Raw genomic sequence first — 17,382 nt, 5'->3', positions numbered from 1 at the left:
TGACTGATTGCGAATGGTCGTTTGTCTCTCCGTGTGCCCTGCGCCTGACTAGCGACCAGTCTAGGGTGTAGTATGCAAGGACCTACATACTATTTAAAAAAAAAAAAAATTAGAGTGTCACTTGAGGTAAGATCTGTTTTCGTTTCAATTGCATTAATTTAGATGTGGACATTGTTAAATTTTAACTTTTCATTATAATATAGGGCGGCCTAGTGGAAGACTGGTTAGCGTATTGGCCTTTATATTCTGAGATTGAGGGCTCAATCCCAGGTTTCGACGTTGCTGAATGGAGTTTGCATGTTTTGTCCCTGGCCCGCAATAATAAGTGTTACTCGGCAAATTGGTTTGTCAGTCTCTATGTCTTCCCTATGACTGACTGGCGACCAGTCCAGGGTGCAGTCCGCCTTTTGCCCCACTCCAGCACCCGGCAACTCTGACAAGGAAAAGCGTTTGAAAGTGAATAATATCGAAGCTGAGTTGTTTAAATGGGCCAAAGAATTTCACCTGAACGGTTCGGTGGAAAGGTGGGCTACATGGGGGACCAGGTGACGTCGCAGCGCGGTGGGCGTGGTTTGGGGCCACGCTCGCGGAGGGGAGCGAGTGCGCACCCAGCCGAGAGGCAAAGCGGCAGCATCGGCTCGGATCGGCTCGACTCGGCTGCGCGCACGCATCCGTGCTCACTGACAAAAAACGAACAAGAAAAACAACAAAAAAAGTCAATTTGCGTTTTTGTGGCGAAAATAACAAGAGGAAGAATCAGTCGAAGCAGCTTTGCCCTTGTTTTGGACTCACTTGGTGAAGTTTTCGGGAGGAATATGATTTGAACGCCGACGAGCAGGTGACTCCAATTGCTTATTGATATCAATCACTATTTACTGGTGGAAGTGGCTTTAATCAATGTAGATGTTGTTGACCTGGCTTTGAACGTACGTATGTGTGCCTGTGCTGCCCATGCAAGTGCGCGTTCGTTGCGTCTGTGCGTGTACTTTCGGCATGACTCACTTTCCTCCTCAATTCGGAAAAGTGCCACATCTTTTGTGACCTTCCTACACCAGCATTGCTTTTTATGCTTTACAGGTGCATCCCCCAAGTACACACACAAAAACACACATATTGCTGATTGTGATTCACTTTTTTCAGGCAACTACAGTGACATCTAGTTCAGGCAATACTAATTCTTTCTATGCACTTAAATTTTACTCCAAAAGCAACAGAAAAGTTTTTTTTTCATAGTACAAATATTAATAACATTATAGCATATAAATAAATGACAAACTCAATCGACACTGTATAAGTACAAATTATGTAGATATCTTTTATTTGTTTATATACTTTTTTATAAGCTTTTTAAACTTAGTTTAATCTTGCAATGTTTATCCTCTTCATCTTCTGCTTATCCGAGGTCGGGTTGCAGCTTGAGCAGGGAGGCCTCGGCAAACTCTCAAAATCGGGAGACTCGGACTTGTAATTGGTGCATTTATCTATTTACTTATTTTAGATTGTCATCATTTTGCCGATTGACATGAACATAGTTTTGAAAATACATACTTGCTTGCATACAGGACAGTTTTACTTCCACCAAGCAGCTTATAAAAATACAAACTGTTGAGGTCAACTGTCATGCTACGTACACACAAACTGTATATACTATCCATAGGTGTGATTGTGTGCGTGTGTGCTAAAGGTTATTTGTCTTAACGTGCCGTAAGATTGGCTAGCGAACAGTTTGTGTGTCCCCAACCTTCTACCCATAGTTACCAGGGAGGGGCTCCAGCACTCCCGCAACCGTAGTGAGGATACGTACAGTTACAGAAAATGAATGAATGATCTGTTAATATTATTTTTAAATTTGTTAATAAAAGAAATAGTCAGAAGAAAACAACCCATTGGGGCCCTACAGTATCCTCATTGTTGTCAGCAGACCCTCTATCTCCATTCCAAATCCCTGAACATGGACATAATGGTTTTTGTGTGAGCATGTTCCCCACTGCCATTTAAATAATCAAATTAAATTGTAAAGGTTTTTTTTTTATTCTCCTAATGGACGTGTGTGTGGGCGGGGCAACATAGACGTGGCCATAGACAGTAGGATTGCATCTGTGTCCATCTTGTCAAGCTGATTTGTTTTGAATGCCTTTGACAATGCATGTGTCACAACCACATCAAGCTCCGCCTACATTCAAATGCACATTTTGCAAATTCTACTGCAACACCACAAAACTATGACAACCAAACAGATCCTTCTCTTAATCCCCCCACCCTCCCATGTCACCCGCACCGCGTGTCCCTATTGAGTCGCCCGGTGATTTATCGGCCCACCAGGGTCCCTCCGCCTCTTGGCTTTTAATTGAGTTTATCTTAACGCTCCCTAGAGGCTTCGCTGTCTTTAAGTCAAGTGCTTCTATGCCTTTGAAGGCCCTTTCAGACACAGAACCCTGCAAAATTGCTGATGCCCAAATGAACTACTTGTGGGGCTTTCGTACAAAACCCAGATAAGCCGTTATGATGTGTCGGTTCACTCAGAGATACAGCTTGCCGCAGTCGGAAAATTTGATGACACCTGCATCTTGTGTTATGTGTTAAATCCCCATAACTAAAATGACCCATCTCGACTAGGTATGTAGCAATCACAAGTCTGAGTCATCTGATTTTGAGGGTGCTGATCAATTACCTCAAAAATGCTGTGAGGAGTGAGGGGAAAAGTGTAGTCTTTTTTTTCAACTCCAAATTAAACAAAACTATCCCCACATTCATATATCCATATAAAAGCACTTCATTCAAGTGAAAAATGAAACGCAATTCCCCCTTTTTTGTCATGTTGCAAATCAGTGATGCAGCACAAAATATGGTAGCAAACAAATTACGTTCAAGGATTTTGTTTTACATGATTAATTTATGTTAAAAAAATAAGTTCAATCAATTTGGAATAAAACCTTGTGTGTACATGATTAACTTTTACAAAATACCTCTGGATTATTTTGTTTTTTAGCCCTCAACTTATTAGCTGCCATTGACATACATAGAAATCAAATCCATTTCAACCCGGAAGATAGACATTGAGTGATCTTTTTTTTATTACTATTTTTGATGCCAATAGAGCGTCCAATCCTGTTTGACTGGCTACATTCAGACTGCAGCGAATTTAATTGACCCAATTCAGATCAATCTACTTTTATCCGATTCAAATAGGATTCTTTCACGACTGTTTCACATGGAATCAGATTATTTTCAAATTCAGTAGAGGCCACTTTTGCATGTGGGTTGGATTTTTCAGAATAGGATTAGACTTTTTTGGGGGTCCGGTTGACCACTTGTTTGTGTTTTGGTTTGTTACGTTCTCACTTTTTGACATTTCTCCATCAGGATGAAACTTCGCTTCCTGCAAACCTTGCGTGCCATGTGGTTGTTGTGGTGGTGGTCCCTCATGCTTGGGTGGAGCATTGCGACCTCCAATTCGTCCAAAGTCAACCTCTCGGAGGAACATCTTCTCCCGACGTTCACCGCCGAGTTCCCGGTGGAGAACATGGTGACATTGGATGGCGTGATCTATGTTGGCGCCATCAACCGTATCTACGCGCTAGCGCCCAACCTTACCAAGCTCTCCGAGTACCGCACCGGGCCGCTCCTCGGCAACGAGACCTGCGGCTCCAGTGCTGGCAGTAAAACAGATAACCACAATTTAGCCCTCGTGGTGGAGAATATGTACGACAAAGGCTTGTTCAGCTGCGGCTCGGCGGACAACGGCGTCTGTCGCCGCCACGTTCTTGACGACGACATCAGCCCCAAGACGGTGGACGAGGACGTTTACTGCTTCGCCGACAAAGTCTCGCCCGGCAGCGGGATACCCGCCGACGCCGACGTGGTGGTTGGGCCGTCGGGCTCGCGGGTGCTTAGCGTGGAGAGCAACGTCATCCATTTCTTCGCCGGCAACTCAGAGATTCCCGGTTCGGGGAACTCGGCGGTTGGCGCCACTCGCCCTCACACCCTCTCCCTGAGAAAGATGAAGACGAGCCAAGACGGGTTCACCTTCTTCTCCGAACTGTCCCACATGGATCTGATCCCGTCGCTGCGGGGGAACTACTACCTGCGCTACGTTCACTCCTTCCATAGCGGGCCCTACGCGTACTTTCTAACGGTCCAGCGAGTGAGCCGGGACTCGCCGGCTTTCCACACGCGGCTCGTGAGGATGTGCTCCTCGGATTTAGTCATCCGCCGCTACGTGGAGATGCCGCTGGAGTGCATCAGCACCGACAAGCGACGACGGCGCTCGGTCGAATCCCGCAAGTTCAACTTGTTGCAGGCGGCTCACGTGGCCAAGGTCGGCGAGGAGCTGCAGCGGCACTTGCAGGTGCGTTTTTTAATGGCTTTTAGAGGAACTTGACCATTTCACACATTCCTTTCTTTAATTAAACATCTTATGTTGATTTTTAAAATGGTTCAAGTTAAGCTTGACACGCTTTTTCGTGTTTAAATTATTATTCTTTTTTTCTTCGAAGATTGAGGAGGGAGACGACGTGCTTTTCGCCGCCTTCGCCCGCGGGAAGCTCAACTCAAGCGAGCCCACCGCCAACTCGGCCGTGTGCGCCATCAGTATCAAGCACCTCAATAGCATGTTCCGCTTCTACATGCAGAAGTGCAACACTGTGGACCCGTACCACTTCACCGGTTCCGATGGGAAGGCGTGCTACAATGTGGTGAGTACTGCCGGACAGCTCGCTAAAATTTCCTCACCAATTGTTTCTGTGAATACTTTTCCTTTTTCTTCTCTATTGATGTCCAATTTATATCAGCTACGAGGGCGAGCAAATCTCCTAATAGCCATTTTATCTTCCGGGATCTCGTCCTTGATTTGCACAGGCGGAATTTTGGAATGTTTCCACTTAAGACACATGTGGATAAAAGAGCAGGAACGAGTTCAAAGTGCTATGCCGTCTGCTCTAATCGACCATATTTGGTGCAGTTACATCAGCTTCAGCCCAGCACATCTCTGCTCACATAAAGCATCCATTTTAGGACAAAGTATCCCGGACTTCAGCCAAAGCTCACTGCCACGCCGGGATCAATCATGTGTGTCGTGCTTTCCAATACCATTGACAAAGCGCTTTATTTACAGTGAACATTTACAGCCACTTGCCCCTCTCTCAAAATGTCACCATTCCACATATCTACCACCAGACCCCCGAAATTAATCAATGTGTCAGTCAATAATGATGTCTTATTTCTTGCGTCATACCGTTCCTTGGTACTCGGACATTTCGTCGAAAGACGTTTGGTCCCCGGACGTTTGGTCCCCGGACGTTTGGTCCCCGGACGTTTGGTCGACCGGACGTTTGGTTGACCGGACGTTTGGTAGAACGGACGTTTGGTAGAATGGACGTTTGGTAGAATGGACGTTTGGTAGAACGGACGTTTGGTAGAACGGACGTTTGGTAGAACGGACGTTTGGTCGCTGGGTTGTTACTGTTGAAACCAGCTCTCAAAATTATAATCATGAGAGAGTTTAATATCTAAATATCTAATATCAAAATATCAACAGTAAACTCTCTGTCATAATTTGACAGAGAGCGAACCCGGCGACCAAACGTTCGTTCTACCAAACGTCTGTTCTACCAAACGTCCGTTCTACCAAACGTCCGGGGACCAAACGTCCGTTCTACCAAACGTCCGGGGACCAAACGTCCGTTCTACCAAACGTCCGGGGACCAAACGTCCGGGGACCAAACGTCCGGGGACCAAACGTCCGGGGACCAAACGTCCGGGGACCAAACGTCCGGGGACCAAACGTCTTTCGACGAAACGTCCGGTCAGGTAGTTCCTTGGATGTCAAGATGTTACAAGCATATATGAAGTTGTCAGTCACCACAGTACAAGGCAACTTGTCTCTCTCGATGTGCAATAAGCTCCAAAGGAGTGCACACGAGTCCTTATCAGACTTGTTGTTTGTACAGGGATCGCAAGCAATTCAGGTCTATTGAATGTACAGAACATTTTCAAAAACAACAACAAAAAAGTAATACAAGAAACCCCATCTAAAAGACATTAAGCAGTTGTGTTCAATTTCCATTTAGAAGATAAGATGGTGATGATAATAATGATATAAACAGGCCAGGCACTGAACCATTCAAAGTAAATATTGCAAAAGGACAAACATTTTGGAAAAGTTAAAATGACATCGTTATCTAAGTGTTATTTCCCAGGAAGATCAAAATAAAAAAAGTAAAAAGCAAGAAAAATATTAATAGTAGTAAAAATAAGCAGAGCAACAAAAACAACATAATACTTGTAAACAAAAAATAGTGTACCAATAAAGTAAAAAAAAGCCAATACATGAATGTAAATCTGTTGTATAAGTAAAATTAAAAGAAAATTGAGTAACAATTTCAAGAAAATTCAGACTAGAAAGAGAAGATTATATATATATATATATATATATATATATATATATATATATATATATATATATATATATATATATATATATATATAATGTATTATCCAAATTTTGATACTAAAATGCATTTAATAAAAGATAAACCTCTGAGAAAAAAAATATTGAGTAAAATGACAGAGTCCCAAAAAAAAGAAGTACACATTGTGAAAAGCTCTAAAAAATATGGCAACATTTTTCAAATTAGAATATAATCAAACAGGAAAAAGTCATAAGGAAAGAAACCGTAAAACAGAGTTGTTTTTACCGATGAGCGGGACAACTGCTGTTCATCTTCTGTTCCTGGATGTGATCTGGGTGGTCACGTAAACATCTTACCAGGATTTCAACGGTTATATTTCACCTCCATGTTCCTCTTAGCCAAGCAGAACACCTGCTGCTCATTTTAACGACACCCTTTTGACATTTTATTGAGCTTTTATCTCTCTTGGATTGTCCAACTGCTTGTCTTCCAATCAGTCTTATGGTCAGACGTTGCCTCGTTAAATCTACAATATTTTTCCACCTTGCAGACATCTGCATTGTGAGCGAGTGTTTATTTTTCAGCCTACTTTGTGCCAAGGAATTTGGATCTTAAATGTGCTAATCTCACTCTAGCAAAACAAGCTATTGACTTTTCTCACTTTCGTCATGTGACGAACACAAAAAGAGAACCAGACAGCGCTAAAGTCCATCAAAAAACTCGTTTTTTTAAGTCTGGATGATTAAGTGGCACAGAAAAATCAGTCAAAAGCAATTCTTATATTGTACAGTTAGCAAACTTTTCAATTTGAATTTTTTAAATGATGTAACTGTACTTTTACTCAACTACAGCGTACGGGTGCCTGGTCCACCTTGTTCCTTGTTTTCGACTGGGCCGCTGAGCATCTGGCAGGTAGTCTTTGCTGGCCTCAGATATGATAAAAGGGCTCATAAATTCATAAAGATTGTCTGGCGCTTAAACACACTCCAGCACACAGAAGCTTATTTTGGTCTTTTTGTGTGTGCGCACTGCTGCTGGAGGGGGGAAAAAGTCTCAGAAGCAATCTGGCGAGCACTGAAAGCGGAAAGAGCATGTTTGAACTTTTTTAAGTGGCGGTTGTCATCGCCAGCTAGCCTCCTAATTCTAGTGCATGATGGATGTTTTTAATGATGACTCACGCACGCATTGCTGGATGTTTAGGCAACAGCGGAATAACTTTTATTCTATAAATATTTAAATAGAGGCAGAAAATAGTGGGAGAAAAATGAAGGAGAGCAGTAGAAAATCTATTTAGGTGAATGGAGAATTGAGAAAGGTTAAGGTCTGTAGAAGGGGAAATACGAAGAAAATATTAATGGAGTAAAAAGTTAAAAATGGAAAAACTAACATGGTGACTGCTAGGTAAGGTTAAAAACACATTTCAATTTAATTTGAAAATTAGAAAGTCTGGGAGAAAGAAGGCTGATTAGAAATAAGGTAAACAAAAGAGTATCCTAAATCTTTTTAAAGATTTTAAGAGATCAAATAGAATCTGTTTTTAAAAATCAGTTTAAAGAAAACCAAAATAGTTAGTTTTTTTTTCAAATAAAAGGCTACATAATTATGTTAATGTCAAATTGGAGTTTGGGGTGACTGTTTTTGCACATTGTCTCACTTGTCTTCTATTTTCATTTTCAGTGCCGTGTTGATGTAATTATAGTGCAACACTATGATATATTGAATTTGTTAAAAAGTGCTAAAATAAACCAAGAGAAAAGCCAAATATAAACAAAATTAAATTGAACTGCAACGGCACAATAATATAGAGTAATTAAGAGATCATTTTTAGATTAAAATGTTTTCTGGAAAAAAATGCATTTTAAATAGGCAATTTGAATCAATAAAAATAAAGAAGAATTCAGGAAACAGCCAGGCTTCCTCGTTCCAAATTCATTGGATGGTCATCATCCTCAATGAAACATGATTAGTATTCACTGTCACGCGTCCAAGTTATCATATTTTGAACGTCCATTGCCGCCACTGACAACCGCACATGTTGTGTCAAATCTGAAGCCCCTGAATGTGTATTCCTATTTATTGAATCCATTTCATCTCATTAGAAAACACGAGTGTACGATACATCACAGTCGTGCTTATGCGGTCCTCATCATGAGAAATGTTTGGAGTCAGCATGAAATCAATGTGTCGGCTATTTGCTCATGAAAAGCTCATTAAAATGAACGTCGCTCAAAAAGCGGGGCGTATACCAGGGCGCCGCGTAATCAATCAATTGGAAGATTCAATTTAAAAGCAATCTGCATTTACTTCTTTTTCACGCAATCCATGCTAATCTCATCGTCATGTTGACCCCACATGTGGCCTTGCTTGTAGTTTTTGACGGCATGCTGGCACGCACAGACGTGGCGTCATTGAGGGTCGTGTGCTAGAACGCAGGTGTCCACCTCTCGTCACCGTGTACACCTGGAAGACCTGTGCGTGATTGCCCCCTGACGAACACACCTACGACGTCATCCTTGTTGCCGTTCTTTTTTTGTTCTTTGATTGTGTATGAGGTAAAAGGGGGGGGGGGGGGGTTGTTGCTAAAGACTGAGTTTTTTTTGTTTTGGATCTCGACAAGCCGCTGCATGTCGTGCCACCGTTCACGAAAGGGTGGCGGTGCGAGTGGATCTTCGGCAGGCATAAAAGAATGAATGCTCTTACTTCATCTTGTCCGATCCTGTCCGGCTTTTGCTCAACTTTTGCACATTGGAAAATACCGACTACTGTAAATGTGAGATGAGCACAGTACAGTAAACAAAACTGTTAACTCTGGAAATGCTGTTTTTCTCATTTTATTTGAGCTAAAGGAAAAAAGATGATTTTGAAAATAAAAGGAGCTATGCTAGATTTAATTGGATAATCTTCTATATACCGCTCACTACCACTAGATTGTATAGTTTTTTGTCACTTTGACAGTTTTGATCAAGGACAAAAAACAACAAACTTCGAATTGGATTTTTCCGATTTTAGCTGATTGGGTTTAAACTCAGTGAGTTGATTCATTTCTTTGCTTCCTCTTTGCTTTTGTCAATTTCCCCCCATGAGTTGATAGTGTGGCGGCTCTGTTGAGTTAATGATCAATCCTGGCTGTTCTCTTTTTTTTCTTCTTGATTTTACCAGGAAGACCAACAAAGAACAGACGGACAAACAGACAGAAGGGTTATCTTTGTCACAATGGCAATGTGTGGGGAAATGAGCACCAGCCAGATGTACCGCCTAAAAAAAATTGTCCAAAGGGTTAGAAGTCAAGTTAAGGCCTAATTGATAGTGTTAGGGGTTCACCTTTGTCTGGTTGAAGCCTGGGTGCTACAATTACAAGATTCTTCTCATAATCGTTCCCAAAACTTCGATTTCAATGTGGTCCACTTTGCTTATTTCCCTGTCACGTTGTTCTCTTACTGCCGTAGGATGACTGAGAAGTCATTTCTGTCTTTTAAAAACATTTCTAATCACAGAGTCCAGTTCAGCACGCAGGCTTGTGGCTGCATTGCTTCTACTTCAACTACTAATTGAAAGCTTTGGATGGACATATGCACGAACGCACGCATGCGTGGGAAAAAGATGAGAGGCGTACGGAAAACTTTGCCTTGGAGATGCAGCCACCATTAGGATAACAAACTGAAGGATATTCCATTTCATTTAATGTCGTTGATGGTCTCTCATGAACTACAACGAAAGTATAATTTGTGTGGGTTTTTTGGGGGGCACGTTTTGAACATTACTCATTATATTATTTTTTATTATAACTCTTATTGTTAGTAGAGATGTACCAAAAGTTCAGTGGTTCGTCAGTTTGGACTGGAATTCTGGTTAGCACGTCAGCTTCACCGTTCTGAAATTAAGGGTTTAATCCTAGGGCCTCAACTTTGTGTGTGTGGAGTTTGTATATTCTTTCTGTGCCTGCGTGGGTTTTCTCAGGGTGCTCTGGTTCCCTCTCACATCCCAAAAACATGCGTGGTAGGCTGGTTAAAGTCACTAAATTGCCCCTAGGTATGATTGTGAGCCTAATTGATTGTTTGTCTCTTTGTGCACTGCGATTGGCTGGCAACCGATTCAGGGTATACTCCTCCTATTGTTTGAGCTGGTTGGGATTGGCTCTAGCACTCCCCGCGACCATCGTGAGGAGAAGCGGATCGGAAAAAGAATGAATGGGGGAATTTAAATAATATATGGGTGAAATAATTGGTTTTGGTTTTCAGCCTCAGTTATCTTGCATTCGGTTCAACCCTCATTATTACCATTTAAATTGCGTTTGAATGCCATCTGATCCGATAGATTTGAGGTATCTCGGAGTTCGAGGTCACTTGGGTGCATGTTTTGACAGTCCAGCAAACATCTGCTGCAGACATTTCGTACTAACGTAATCCAAGCACAGTGCCAGCACCCCTTCTGTGTTTGCTTGTGTGTGTGTGTTTTCATGGGCGTGTATGCACAAGTAATGGAGACACATAAACAAGCAAGAATCGTAGACAAGACGGACTATTTCTTCAATCTTTCATCTTCACCTTGTGATGCGGCTGGAAAGGGGCGACAAAATTCTGATGATACAGTTTTGTAAAATGGCTGAGTCACGTTGAGCCGACTCACGTAATTCCGTAACCATAGTGGAAAAAACACGGCCTCTTTTTTTTCTTTCTTCTTTTATACACTGAATATTTTTATTTATTTTTACTGAGAATTCAGTGTACAATGGAAAAGCCGTTTTGTTTTGCATTTTGGTTAGCCCACCCCTTCATTTTCATAAACATGAGCTCCTGACAACTCCATGCAAATATACAAGTCTGTGGGGAAAAAACATATTCAGCTGCTTTGAGGGTTTGTTTGTATAAAATGGTGTGTGTAAAACTTCCCTTCATCCGATGGCCAATAATTAAGCAGACGACATTGTGATTCATTTGAGTTTATTTCGTGCTTCTTGCTGCTGTTTTGGTTGGGAACAAAGTTCAAATGTCATGCCTTAAAAAGTGACTTTTGGTTCTGGCTACTGGTTCTAACTTTTGGTTTTAACTCTTTGATTTTGGTTGCTTCTGGATTTGGGTTCTCACATCATTTCTGACATGGCTAGTTGTCCCTTTTTTTCCCATTGGTATTTTGACTTTACCAAGTTGTCCATTTTTTTCCCATTGGTATTTTGACTTTACCAAGGCTTGGTGCATTCCAACTTTTAACACTTGTGTTACTCCACAGAGATTCTAACTTATATATCTAGACTCTGGTCCAACTTATGGTTCTCGCTTGTGGTTCTAAAATCTGGTTCTTGCTTTAGAATGTGACAGCTGGTTCTTTGTCAGCATCATGATATATGATTGCTCTCCTAGGTTTGGACCCGGGTCAGTTGAGTTTCATTTCTGTAAAAGAAAGTAGCTTTCTTGGTCCATAATGGCGATTACATGCTTCTATGATTAATGAATGAAGAAGTGAATGGATGAAGACGTGCACTGGGATGGGGACCATTTGATGGATCAGACTTCAGGAAGACTCCGGCGCTTCCAAGCAGGACATTTTTTTTTGTCAGTGACCTGCTGACTCACTCATTTGCTTCCACGCCATCGGAAAGTATGCGCATGGAAAAGTTCCTTATACTTGAGAGTCCCTGGAGCAGCAACAACATTTTTCACCCACCACTTCATTAGGTGCACCTGTGCACACTGTGAATAAAAAATGTCTTTCATATGTTAGCATTCCATTTTCTGGATGTCAGAGAACACATGAATTCGGGTTTTAATGGATTAAATTATGCAGTTTACAATTTGGAGAAAAAGACCAACTAATTAGTTAAGTAGCCAACTGCCTAATAAATGAAGTACAGGTGCCTGATGAATTCTGTCTAGAAACACATGGACATAGCATTGGCATAGTCCCTTCAAAATTCCTGAAAGTAGCAAAATCTTTGCTGTTGCCATCTTCAGGAAGCATGTGTGTTAAGGCCGCTGTCACGTCGTCAGGCGGCGCACTGGCGCCGACCGGGCCGAGTGGCGCTGCCTCGTTGGCAGCTTTTTGCGACTGACCGTAGCGCGACAACAATGGCTGCACACGCGTCGCGACAAATGTGCACGTATGACACTGAGAGTCGTGTTGCAGATGGACGTGTGTTGAGAGAGTGCAGGTGGTAGACATACATTCAGATTTCACTTTCGCACACGCCCTCAGGCCAACAAACTCTCCGGTTCACAGGTCGCAATGTCAAAGGTTGTCCATTCCATTTGGTCCACTGGCACCAACTTTATTTAGTTTGAACAACTTCAGCATACCAATTCTAAGCATTTTAGAATTCACTCAGCTCTGACTTTAAATAGTATCAGACTACATGGCAAGATGTAGAATTTTTACTACTGTGCCTCAGTGCTTTCTATAGCATGGCAAGATGTAAAATTGTTACAACTGTGCTTCAGTGCTTTCTGATTAAGCTTGAGATCTTGCTTTATATTAGTATATCAAATATTAACATGTTGACATTTGACCAAATGTAATTGGAAAGAGTATCTGAATAGAGAACATGATGGGAAATCCTTATCCATGTTTGCCCAAACTATTTCCACTGAGGTCTGCAGACACAAAGATGAAAGAATTTGAGGATCACTTTGGTGTTCTTTCACATAATAATTTAAGTAAAGACAGTAAACACTATACATCAAATTGTTAAATACTTGCTTTTTTTTATAGAATTGCAAAATCACAGATACTGTATCTGATAAACGTGGTAAACAGTCAAGGTTTTGCAATGGCCCTCATTCCTGAAACCCACTATCTAGCCAACGCAGTGAGCCGTAACCGTATCCCCTCCCCATATTCAAAAAGAAAATGAGGGCAAACAACTGCAGTAAAATGAAAATATTTCAAGTGATTTCACGCCAGAATCATTACTGCAATATTTACGCTTGGCAACTTGACAAAAAGCAGAAATTTTAATGTTTAACTTTTGCTCCCGTCACTAATTATCCGCTCGGTGTCATAAAGAAAATTTGTAAAGGTTTTCATAGTGTTTAAAATGTTTAAAAGCTCTAGTTTGAATCCAATTCATTAGGAAATCCAGTTGTTTAAGCTAGGGATCCACCTGTTAGGAATTCAGGTGTCACTACCCCACTTTTTACGAATGGCTCCATTCTTTTAACTGGGAATAGTTCCCGATTATGCAAAAGTACAAGATGTACTTTAGGTGGTTGACCTCTATAATGGTCCCCTTAACTGCCATTGTTATTGCCATCTCGCATGAAAAAAAATCAGTAGTATTGTTGTCCAGACATTATAAGTGTGCATTTTTTTCCTTCATAATTTTAACAACCGTCCCTTTTGATATAATATAACGCTGGGAGCGATCTACTTTCATGCACGAGGGGGTTGTGCGAGGCCTCCTGAGCTGCGCTAAGCCCCCCCTAGCCCCTTAGCTCGTCTTTCATCTGGCTACGCTCGTAACGGACCGCTGGGCTGCAATGCATCACGGGAAATGACCAGCACACTTTTTTTCTCATGTCGAGAACTGCTCGTGCCGAAAGAGTGTCGCCGGCTCGCTAGCCACTTGTTGTGTCTGTGCCTGCTGGAGCATCGGAAAAAAACGCAATGAGCGGAACCAGAGTTTGATGTAGAAAATCCACTGCAATCCTTTCACCCCCTTCCTGCTCTCTTTGTTTTTAGTCATGGCCTTCAGCGGCGGGACTCGGCTTACATTAATCATTAATGACCCACAAGGGGGGTTCTTATGGTCCTTGACCCGGCAGCTTGACCGCGCCGCAACTTTGCTTGTTTTCTCAGCTTCACTGCATCGTGACCTCTGCACCAGCACTCAAATGGCACGGGTGGAGGGCATACAGGTATCGGACAAGCCCTTGATCTTAATCAGGGTGGGCAACCTACAGCACAGACAAATGAGTTTTGTATATGTTTAGCTTTGAAGGACTCTGTAAATGCCATAAGTGAGCTCACCATGAATGCTTCTAATGAAATTAGTAGACATCCTGCATATTTTTGGGCATGAGTTGTTTTTTTAAGGGTCTACTAATGATAGACCCAAATGTTCCCCAAATTCTGAGGGTCTAAGTCACGTGTCAAAGTGGCGGCCTGGGGGCCAAATCTGGCCCGCCGCATCATTTTGTGTGGCCCGGGAAAGTAAATCACGACTTTCTGTTTTAGGATCAAATTAAAATGAAGAGTATAAATGTATATTAAAATTCCTGATTTTCCCCCTTTTAAATCAATAATTGTAATTTTTTAATCAATTTTTCTGTTTGTAGTTCAAAAATCATTTTGTAAAATCTAAAAATATATATAAAAAGCTAAAATAAACATTGTTTTAGATCTATAAAAAACTGAATATTCAGGGCTTTTAATCCAGTTCTTTTAATCCATTTATAAAAAGTCTATCTAAGTTTATCTAAAATGGTCCGGCCCACATGAAATCGAGTTGACGTTAACGCGGCCCGCGAACCAACCTGAGACTGACACCCCTGGTCTAAGTGAAATTAAAATTGTATAATAATTTTTAAAATGTTTGAACCAAACTCAATGGCCTGTTTTCAGGTATGGTGTTTAACGTGTGACTAATTCATGCTTTCCAAACTTCCTTTTGCAAAGGGAAACTTGTTGGCAGATGGAATTTGAAAGAATTTGAGGGGCTTATACCCAACTGAATGGTCTCTTTGGAAAGTCGACCATAAAAGGCAGTCTATGACACAAATGATAAACCCTTGAGTTTTGGAGAGTGGCTTCTTGGGATTTTTGGGTGGGTCTGCTCATGATAGGCACACCTGCATCAAATATGTTGCCAAGAGATATTAACTTCAGGGGCTGATTTTTTTTAATCTTATCGGAATTTTGAGGTCAAATCTGCTGATGTTAATTCAACTGTGAACTCTGACTTGGCAAAGGGTTAGAAGTCAGAATACTTATTTGTGCTATATTAGAGCATTTTAAGAAGCAATGTAGCTGTTATTCTAATGTTAACACACAGTTTTTCCAATCACAGGAACTTTTGGAACGTAATCTTTGGTCTCCTCATTGTTTTGCTTATTTGTCATTTTATTGTAATTATTCATCAGTTGGTTGTTCATTTTGACTTCTCATAGTAAGTGCAACTCCACCTCTATCTTATGGTACTCACAGGTTTGCCATGTGATGGATTGATGGCAACGAGGCCCTAGTTTTCCCTGTTTTCTTTTTATTTTTTTAAACTCAGCCTTCACCTTGTCCACGTCACCGCGGGGCACCCATCAGTGACACCAAATACCTTGCACTTAACGGGTCGCTATTGTCTGTACTACAACGGCGACCTGATTGGATTTCACTTTTTACACCCGCCGGTCGGCGCATGCAAGATGATATGCCGAGCTTTAGTATCAAAGACCAAAGGAGGCCCGCAGAGGCAAACATTCCAAATCCCCTGTGCAAAAAAGAAAAAAATGAACAGTTTATCATTGTTTTGCACTTGTTAACCATGTTAAAACCTCACCTTTATTTGTATGTTTGATGCTCTTATCTCCCTGCAGAGTTCCTCAGATGAATGCGACCCACACGAGGGTACACAAGAGGGCAAGGAGGGCAAATATCGTCTGCAGGTGACCCAGTTTGTGCAACGTCTGGACTACTTGCACAAAGAGCTCACGGGAACTCTAGTGACCTCTATCAAAGTACTTCCGGTCCACGGGCACGCCGTCGCCTTCCTGGGCACTGATGACGGGCGCCTCATTCAGGTACCAGGACCTTGCTTTTAGTGGTTTTGTTGTCTTGGGATGTTTAGGAACCTCCAGAAAAATTATTCACCAATGAACCAGGAACCTATGTAGGGCATGTCTGTTCTTTTCCAAGTATTAGGTTAACTTAGTTAAAAATGATCGAGGTCAATGAAGACATGGCATGTGTGTAGCTCTTTCGAGACGTCCTGGGACGTTTTGGGGGCAGGTTTTACAGAGACGAACAGAAATGGTTTTGTTCCAGGAAATTGAGTTTCCAATTTTAGTTGGAAATCTTTGATAGGAAACATAATCCCCAGTTTTTGGGAATGACAGCCCTCAGCTTGATGTCTGCTCAGTGAGGCAACTTGGTGCTCCACTCACGGCACAAAGGGCAGCTGTTTGTTGGCGTTCGCACCTGCTGCCATTCTTTCAGTGTTTGAACGCATAAAGTCAGGAAGTAGAAGTCGATCGCTGTTGTTAAAGAAGTTGTAACTTCGGTTAGAGGTTTGCTTAGCAAATCATAAAACTTTGCAGCCATGGTATGCTGATACGCAATGACCAATCCTCAAAGTTTGGCATCCCCCCATGTTGATAAAGGTTTAGTTTTTAAGAACCACTGGAAGTGACACAAAAGAATTAGGGTAGTTATTGTTAACGAGTTTTGCAGACTATTCTTTCTCTTTACAAGCATTACTTGTTGGTCCTTTTTGTCAATCTTATGGTAGACAAGCGTGACCAATCTCATGTTGCCAAGGATAACTTGCTTCAGAGGCAGATTTTTTTCTAAACATCTGGTTTACGCCACTCAAGCAATGGCGGGTCATCAAACTTGGCTTCCCATGCTCAAAAACTATCCTTGTCGATTTAGTATGCATACAAGCAATTTATGAGCAATCGGAGAAAATTTCCATGACATCTGGAAATTCGAAATGAGCCTTAATAGTATCTTCAAATAAAATAGCACCTGATTGATTGTTCAATCTCTAGTCCCAATACTTGTGTCTCTGCTTGGCATAAATGAACAGTTAATTTGACAGGACAGCTGCTGGAGAAAAACACACAGCAACAGCTGCACACAACTCTCGCTGAGTTGGGAATGTTGTGCGAGGGAACGTGTCAGCGAAGACTGCCGCTCGACCATTAACGTGCCGATCAACGTGAAGCCCCCCACCCCCCAACCTCCATCAACCTCACCCCCATGCACCCCACCACTCCCCCATCCTCCCATTGGCTATGCCATCCCGCCCTTTTCCATGCAGCTGTCGTAT

General features: G+C 41.9%; 1 protein-coding gene across 3 annotated transcripts in view; it reads left to right on the top strand.

Moving 5' to 3' along the window:
- Positions 1 to 603: 603 nt before the first annotated feature.
- met (MET proto-oncogene, receptor tyrosine kinase) overlaps positions 604 to 17,382 on the top strand; it is a 37,341-nt gene continuing 20,562 nt past the window's right edge. For all 3 annotated transcript variants that reach the window (XM_077596167.1, XM_077596166.1, XM_077596165.1), the window contains exons 1-4: positions 604 to 838; positions 3,364 to 4,348; positions 4,497 to 4,694; positions 15,929 to 16,132. In XM_077596167.1, coding sequence (XP_077452293.1) covers positions 3,365 to 4,348; positions 4,497 to 4,694; positions 15,929 to 16,132 — 1,386 coding nt within the window. In that variant the 5' untranslated portion in view covers positions 604 to 838; position 3,364. The remainder of the gene's footprint in view (positions 839 to 3,363; positions 4,349 to 4,496; positions 4,695 to 15,928; positions 16,133 to 17,382) is intronic.

The sequence above is a fragment of the Stigmatopora argus genome, chromosome 3 (assembly GCF_051989625.1).
Source record: "Stigmatopora argus isolate UIUO_Sarg chromosome 3, RoL_Sarg_1.0, whole genome shotgun sequence".
In the NCBI taxonomy this organism is placed as follows: domain Eukaryota; kingdom Metazoa; phylum Chordata; class Actinopteri; order Syngnathiformes; family Syngnathidae; genus Stigmatopora; species Stigmatopora argus.
This window is presented reverse-complemented; position numbering and strand designations above follow the sequence as displayed.